At 38.8% G+C, this 8,437-nt stretch overlaps 2 protein-coding genes across 2 annotated transcripts in view; one reads left to right on the top strand and one right to left on the bottom strand.

The window, feature by feature from the left end:
• Window positions 1-870: 870 nt before the first annotated feature.
• On the top strand, window positions 871-2,757 carry LOC140930924 (uncharacterized). The gene is made up of 2 exons (XM_073380643.1): window positions 871-1,539; window positions 2,115-2,757. Exons 1-2 carry the CDS (start codon window positions 891-893, stop codon window positions 2,585-2,587), a joined length of 1,122 nt encoding a protein of 373 aa, XP_073236744.1. The 5' UTR covers window positions 871-890; the 3' UTR covers window positions 2,588-2,757.
• Window positions 2,758-5,606: 2,849 nt separating this feature from the next.
• The window catches only part of LOC140930922 (kinesin-like protein KIF28P), a 37,367-nt gene continuing 34,536 nt past the window's right edge, over window positions 5,607-8,437 (bottom strand). The window contains exons 29-31 of the mRNA XM_073380641.1: window positions 8,198-8,275; window positions 7,572-7,628; window positions 5,607-7,006 (exon numbers count right to left, since the gene is read on the bottom strand). Of these exons, the coding sequence (XP_073236742.1) occupies window positions 6,872-7,006; window positions 7,572-7,628; window positions 8,198-8,275 (270 nt within the window). The 3' untranslated portion in view covers window positions 5,607-6,871. The remainder of the gene's footprint in view (window positions 7,007-7,571; window positions 7,629-8,197; window positions 8,276-8,437) is intronic.

Genomic DNA, 8,437 nt, shown 5'->3' with positions numbered 1-8,437 from the left:
TTGAACTAATTTGTATAATATAATGAGCAATGCCTCTTGCTATTTATCCTTCGCGCAGTGAAAATGCCGCTTGGAGTGGAAAACACAGATATTCTGATTCTCAAAGGTGCTTTTAAAAGCAACCATTAACATTGCAACTGATCCGCAAAAGGGGCTGGTCTCTGATAATCTTGGGACCTTATTAACAAAAACTATCTAGGTTAAGATTTCTCCTTTGATTTGCTTCATTTTCATTTTTTGAGACGATACTTAAAATCCGGTCCATGATTCATTAAGCCTTTCATTGATGTTTGGCGTATACATTTTAAATAGGCTTTGCCTTAAAGAAAACCGGCTGTGCGAGATCACTTATCAGCGAAGTTAAAGCTATAGTAATCAAAGGTGTCGTACATGTAAGCATGAACTACATTTAATATTTGTGCTTTCAGACTGGAAAAAACATTGATACAATCAAGCAATACATGAGGTTTGACGATACCCATAAACCTGAAAGGGGCTTAATGTAAATATTTCCTGTGATTTTTATTTATTGACCTGGTATAAACTGCTGCTTCCAATAACAAATTCTGATACATAAAAATGATTAAGGCTGGAAAGAGCAAATCTGTTGTTTTGGGCTAGTCTTTTTTCTTAAGAGGTGTATATATTGAAAGTTTAAAATTAGAACCTATTATGTTAAGAAATGATATTTTGGACTCATCTTGCTGGAACCAAAAAGGAAAGGTACAAATTTAGAAAAAGGTTCTTCACTTTCACGATGATCTTAATATCAACAATATTTTTTTTGTTAAACTCTTTAAGACTTCAATATTGGTGTCTAAATTGTTTAAATACGAGATTTATGGCAATCAAAGATTCAAAAGCTTTCGGGTAACCGAGAGCGTCAGAACATGATGAAGACGCGGTGGTTTTCTGTCGTTTTCGCTGTTCTGTTTGCTGTGCTCCTCTTTGATATCTGCAGTTGTGCTGTACTCCCTAAAAATACAGCGCTAAAGCTGAAAGATGTTCGTGCTGAGGAAACTAAAGCTCTTGGAAATGGTGCTTTAGCTGGAGAAAGTGACAACTTGGCGAAAGAAAAAAAAACTGACGAGGACAAAGAAGACGGAGGCAAGGAAGACGTTGAAGACTTTGATGAAGAAGATGAAGATGAAGTTGCAGATGATGGCGAAGAAGACGTTGATGACTTTGATGAAGAAAATGAAAATGAAGTTGTAGATGATGACGACGAAGAAAATGTCGATGAAGAAAATGAAGATGCTGATGATAGCGAAGACCCAAACGACGGATGGACTGAAAATGAAGGTGAAGATTATGATGATGAAGACGAAGAAGAAGGCGATAATGACGTTGACGATAAACAGGCAGATGGAGAAAACAATGAAGAAGAGGATGAAGACAACGATTTCATGGATGAAGAAGATGACGCAATTGAGGATGAAGAGGACGGTGACATGCCCAGAGAACTGAGTGATATCAATGAGGATGAGAATGATTTTTCTGACGAGCAAGCACTGAAGACGGCAAATGATGAGCGAGAAGGTACGTTACGTGATTATAGTTAAGAATGGTTAATAACTCAATAACACTCCAATAGTTAATAACAGATTTGGATCTGTTAATAGCGGGTTTTTCTTCTTCAAAAGGAGTATACGCTCATAATTAATTATTCGGTAGAGTTCTCCATTTCTGATTGGCTTAAACTGACCTGCTAGTTATGGATGGAAAGGAAAAGAAGAAAACAAAACAATAACAAACAAAAAACAATACAAGTGGACGACGAGACCAGGACATCGAACTACTTGGTAATAGTAAGGTTTTCCAATAAATATCTCGAAACCAAGAGCTTCTTCTTTCTTGTCAAAAAAAAAAGTAAAAGTTTGTTACAAAGGTAATAATATCATCTGCTGCTTCAAATCATCCGAACTTCAACATATTCTCCTCTCGTAGTCTACTAGAAATGGAAATGACTCGCTTACTTTGACATCAAGCGCACTTTGCAATGTGTCAACTGGAGGTGGACTAGGCATATAGGAATCCAATTTGTTGATCGTGATATATTTAAAGTGAAAACACCGAACACCGAAAATGACTGCTATGTGCACATCTCTTTGCAGCGATACGACTGAATACGAAAGAAGTTGAGGACCCTAGGCGACGTGGTAGACGTGGACGTGGCAGGCGAAGCAGGCGTGGAAGAAGAGGGAAACCAAGTAGACGGAAAAGACGTGGCAGGCGAGGAAGACGTGGTAGAAAAGGTAGACGACGAAGGCGTGGCAGGCGTGACCGAAAAGGTAGACGAGGCAGACGGGGAAGACGTGGCAGAAAAGGAAGAAAAGGCAGGCGTGGCAGGCGTGGTAGACGTGGCCGGCGTGGCAGGCGTGGCAGACGTGGTAGACGTGGACGAGGCGGAATAAGGGGACGCGTCAAGGTAATAGTAAGGCCTCGACCGCCACAGCCACCTCCTCCCCAACCTACTCAGCCTACAACCCCAGTTGGAACGCCAGCCACTCCAGGTGGCACCGGATCACCCGCCCCAGGGGGAACCGAACCAACTCCCGGAGGGAGTGTTCCTGAAGGAAGGCGATAGGTGCCGACTGTATCGGCTGATCAAAAATACAAAACAAGAATTGCACATTTTATCGATATTCTGGATGTCATGATAGGTTTTAGTTAAAGTTCAAATGCTTGTAATATTGAGTTTCTATAACATCAAGAGAAGCTTAATAAATTTGAACATATTTGTTTAGTCATTCTAAAGAGTTGTGTTCTTCGTTTACCTCAGTTAAGACATTCTATTAATCAATGAATAAGGAAAGGTTATAATGATAACAGTTCGTTAGATTTCAAAACATGGAAAGAAACAAAAAAGCGGGGAGGAGGGGCTTTTTTTCCCAGGAGTACTAGTTCTGGGAGATCCTAGTACGAGTTTCGAGCCAAATTCGTGTACTTTAGTTTGTCACTTGTCTTGAAAAAATTCATTCCGGTCTATTGTTCCTTTCTCGAACCACAATAACACAATTAGATAATATGGACAGGATATATTTAAACAAAAGCATCACAGGACAAAAAATTAATGTTTAAAATATATGTTTAGCACAATAGCGGTGGGCTGGAGCCCCTTTTCACTTATTCCTACAGAACAATTTAAAAAGCATTGGAATTCCCTGACTCTAATGCGCAAGGAACTTAATCTTGCCAATAAAAAGCTGCACGATGGTCGGTTTCTGGGGCTTTTCCTCCTGCAACTTCTTAAATTCAATTTTTGCCTCACAGAGTAGTAGCTTATATTCCAAATGAAGCAATACATTAGAACATCTTAATTAGAGAAAAATGTTCTCAAATTTTTACCATTGTAAAGGTATTTTTGACGTTTCTTGAAAGTATGACGTCATAAAAGACAACTAATTGCAGTAACAACATTAAAAATTTGAAAAGCAGTGTTCAAAACGTTACAGACATTTTTGCTACACAAAAAAAAACATTTATAGTGAAAACCCCATCTAAATCGGATAAAATGACGTGAAGTTATAGCTAATCAAAGAAAATCAGATTTACCGCCAAATGACCATATAGTCAAAATTACGGGTATTTTAAACGCGAGAAAAATGGATGCACTGGCACGGGAGCAAGGACAAAGTTACATAAAATCGAAAATTTTTACTCAGTGTATGTGGTGCTATGACGCATTTTTGGTCACGAAATACGTCATTGTGACGTTTTGGAGAAGGGGTTTTTACCAGAAATCATAGAATTCCTTACAGAAAATTAATACAAAGTTTTTACCATTTCTTTCCTTAATTTTTCTTCTGATGCCAAATCTGGACATCATTTATGACGTCACAAAAGTAGTCACATGGGATGAAATAAAAACCAATTAACAGGTAATTTCTCATCCTACTTCCCTGCCAAGTTTCGTCACATTGGATGCATTCTACTTCGGTCTATAGCCCAAAACTCTCATTTTTGAGAGGTACGGGAGGAAAAGCCCTAGAAACCGACCACTGAGCTGAGGATTTAAATGTTTCTCAAATTGAATCTGTTAGATTAGACCTCGGAGTACACGCAAAGTCATACCCCCACCGTGGTCCTCAACTTTCCGCCCCCAACTACTCATACCACGGTGTATGGCACACCGTGGTATAAAAAGTTAGGGGCAGGAAGAGCCGGGGGTATCACAGGGGCACTATAACTGGGCTGATGCCTCCTCATCTCTGACCCCCTTTGAAGATTGAACGTTAAATGGAAGCGCAGAAAAAATCCGTACCGGCTACAAGGTCATTACTTGAGGACAGTTATTTTGTAAATGCTTGTTACATGGTTTTATAAAATAACTAAGATAGTACGCGCGCTCTGATTGGCCGGGAGGAGTGTTTGCATGAGAGTATGCAAACATGGTTGTGGCGTCAAGATGTTTTGCTTTTCGCGCGCTAATTACGCAAGCACGGATTTGAAAAAGTTTTGGAGTTCAAAACTCAACAAGTTTACTTTATTTACCCATTTGTTCGTCGCCTGAAACTTAGAAAATCGTTACAAAGGTGTGTCAATTCTTCTTCGCTTATTTTGGAAAGCATCTTTTTGCAAAACAAGAACTGATTACGCGTGCAAGACTTCGTGGAAAAGACTTTGCGACTGGTAAGAATTTCTCTTTTAATCAGTGCCATACAAAGAGTTTTGCGTTTTTTCTCGAGGAGTTGGGAGAATTCTCGACAGTTATGCAAACCCGAGACGAAATAACTGTCTCGAATTCTCCAAACCCCTCTCGTGTTTATATCAGGCTATGCAAACAGGGAAAACGTTTTCTATTGCTTAAATAATAAAATAGAAGCCATTCTCCTTAGCCGCAATGGTCAGCAATGAAAACGACTTTCAAAATGCTTAAAATCATGCTACCTGCTAGAGACAAACCTCTACTCGCAGAGTAAGTGTGGCCGGTTCCAAGGAAAGGAAAGAGCAGCTTCTAAGGGGGTGCACAGATTAGGTCGGTGAAAATTTTAGCCAATCGTACAGCCCTAGAAAGGAAGTGCTTTTAATAATATTTTGACGTACTCACTTAAAAACTGCAATATTATAGCATTAATCGACTCTCACGCTTTAAATTATAATCGCAAAAAAAAAAAAAAAGAAATAAATTGAAAATGGTATTAATAGCAATCAACTTCCTACGATGTTGTTCAGTTATTAATCTTGCTGCACTGTGAACTTTACAAGGTGATCGATGAGCCCTTTAACTTGACAAACAGAAGAACATTTAGGTTTAACGACGGCCTTATTCACAATATAATGCTCTAATTTATGCCGCGAAAAGCAAATATTGATATTAGAAATAAGTGCATTCACATCATTGAACTCTCACTGTTCTGTCGCCTGTGCCCCGCTCTAGGCGCATTCCAAGTAGGTATCGGGTAACTTTTCCTTCACCTGTTGTTCTTTTGTTTTTGGGTATGGTAATACATGCTGATGAAGTTAAAACAAAATAAAAGAAAAAAATACCTTATTTAATTAACATATACTTTATTTACTCGACTAAACGCCGCCCGCGACGTAGATGTAAGTACAATCACTAATAAACTACGTCCTCAAATAAACACCACACCAAACTAAAAGAATGCCGTTTATGATGCTGTATTATTACTTCTCTTTGAGAAAAGGAACATAATAAATATGTCAACATAATAAATATAAAAAATACCTCTTTCACTTTCAAAAAGCTAAAAAGTATAAACAACTAGACGAGTGAGTGGCCTATGACATAATTGGCCTATAAATAGTTAATTATACATAGATAGGGATACCCCACTCGAGGTTAATTATTATTTCAAACCAAACGCTACTAGTGTCTTGTACAGCTTCGGCAGCTCACATTTATCGCTTACAGCTGGGGGCTAAAGAAGACACAATGACGTTCCCCGGTTCACTGTTCAAAGTATTAAGAGGATTATAAATATTTGTTAGAAACAACATATTCGAGATAGGTAGAAAACAGTCCCAGGAACTGAAATTGCGTACAGTATTAACCGAATGTTATGTCTTTTCTGGTGAGAACTTTAGATTCGAGGACGTGAACGGCTATGAGAACGAGAGTTGATTAAAAGTTTCTTTCGCGTATTCTCAAAAAACAGACATCCTGGAAAGATTCATTTTACTTTTTTTCAACAGAAACATTAGCACTCCTGTCTTCATTGAAGGATGTTAAGCCCTCTTCCTCTTCTAACATTTGATAACTTGTTTCCGTCACTACGACATTCTCGCTAAAACTCATAGTAGAATGACCACAGCTATGACGTTTTCCCGCCAAAATGACGCTGGTTCACGCACAAGCACTACTTAACATTGCGAAAATCTCGTCCTCGTATTTGTACTTGTCTTAGAATCTAACGGCCTCTAATAACGTTAAAAAAAAAACAAACAAACAAAACAAAACAACACTCACATGGAAGCAACGACCAAGACGGAACGAGCGGTAATTTACAGCTATTTTCATGGCTATTAGTGGCTTTTTATGCTGCTTTTCTGTATGTCGTCAAGCAACGCTCCTCCCCACAGACGGCCATTTTGGGCAGGAGCGTTGCATAACGTTACAAATAAACGCTGCGTTGGAGACTAGGGTAGCAGGAACGAAAGAAAAATGGTGCACAACATATAGGTAATGCGCGCTAGGCATGCGCAGTAGAGGAGGGAGGGATGTCCTCTTTCCTCGCAACGCTTTTTTCCAGGAAGTTTCTCATGTGCCTAATTGATTTACCATGCTGCCCTCTTGGGATTTGCCGTTTATTTTGCTGTGGAAGACATTTTATTTAGATGGAATCCTGGTGCCCTGTTTGAGACTATTCGTCAAACGTCATGTAATAACGGTAAATAACTTTATATTTCGTCACTGTACGGAGCAGGCGGCACTGCTGATCTTGCCATCCTTGTCGACAGACTTCTGCGTGTGAAGAACGATATCAGCGGTTGCTTTGAACTTGTCGCCTTCTCCTCCATTTAAGATATCTTCAATTGCATCTATCTGTTTACAGGTTAGGAAAATTAGGAAATCGGCAAATTAACATACCTTGATTTGCCCGCGATCTGACGGGCTAGCAAATTTCGGTACAGAAAATAACTGATATTTCCCCAGACCACTATGAAATTTTCATTTAAAAAAACGGCACGAAGTAAGTAGTTTTCTCTTCGTTGTTATATAGTATTATACTACCACAGGAGAAATTTCTGCAATTTGATTGGCTTAGAGCAGTGGTATTTCAGCTTAATTTGAAATAGCTACATGTGAAAATTACAAACCTTCTGCGGGTAGTAGTACAAACAAATAATAGCATGATTTGTACGTGATATTTAGCATAAATGCCACTCATGATATTTCAAAATTGTCTCAAATTTCACTCACCTAACGGCTCGTGAAATTACGTATAACAATTTTGAAACATCACTCGTGGTATTTATGCCAAATATCACTACAAATCATGCTGTTACTTATACAAATATTATTCGAGTTCACATTACAAGATAACTGCAAATTACGACACTAAGCTATATTTATAGATGCACTTTTTACATATCATTTGCTTTCTTACCTGTATCGTGGAGATACCCTTGTTTTTAGCGTCCTCAACTAACCCTCGCATCTTTTTCTGGATTTGAAAAAAATCATTTTGTACGTAAATCAGAGTGAAACTCGAAAATGAACCACACTGTCATGGTCTTCTTTTGCTAGAAATTCGTTGCTATATATTTTTCTTTCTTGTTCACTATATATGTTAGCCTCCCACGCAGACGGTCTTAGGGGTTCGTCACGCGTTCCTTCATCAATCATTCACGGCCAGATTCTCCCACAACACTTTCATTACATCCATTTCACCCAATTAACAGACCAGAAAAATCTAACAAAAATCGGAAAAAAATATCATAAGAAAGACGGTTGAAGGACTTTAAAGGTGGATTTCCAATCTCGACTAATTATTTCTTGCGCAAGCAAAAAACTTTTACGCACGTAGATGTAAATAAAATAGAGGCAATACATGAAGTGTCGCGGTACTTTTACGTTTACTCGCGATCGTCCATGCATTGCCTCCGTTTTATTCACGCGCGCAAAATTCACTTGCGTACGCACGTAAACTGACGTGACAGTGTAAATCCACCTTACAAAGGCATACGCGAAAAAGAAAAACATCACTTTCATCGGTGTCCATTCACAACTCACCAACTTCTTTTCAAATCTTTCACTTCTTTTCTGTGACTTGTGAAGCTCAAGCTTCATGTTCTGGGCTTCATCTTTTGACTAAAAATATCAAAGTTACCAACATCAATATAGTTGTAGCCTGTTCCAGGCGTTCAGATCGTGGAGAAGGCGCAATGAGATATACTTCATGCCACACTCCACTATCCGAACGCCTGGAAAAGGCTGAGATAGTTAATAATACACATGTTATTTACAACCCGG

The sequence above is a fragment of the Porites lutea genome, chromosome 3, assembly GCF_958299795.1.
Source record: "Porites lutea chromosome 3, jaPorLute2.1, whole genome shotgun sequence".
NCBI classification, from domain to species: Eukaryota; Metazoa; Cnidaria; class Anthozoa; order Scleractinia; family Poritidae; genus Porites; species Porites lutea.
The sequence above is the reverse complement of the archived record's forward strand: the minus strand, read 5'-3'. Positions and strand labels throughout refer to the sequence as shown.

Bases quoted from the DNA above. Each gene is read 5' to 3' on its own strand.
- LOC140930924 (XM_073380643.1), top strand. From the start codon at position 891: ATGATGAAGACGCGGTGGTTTTCTGTCGTTTTCGCTGTTCTGTTTGCT. The intron at 1,540-2,114 runs GTACGTTACGTG...ATCTCTTTGCAG, and splicing joins GGCAAATGATGAGCGAGAAG to CGATACGACTGAATACGAAA.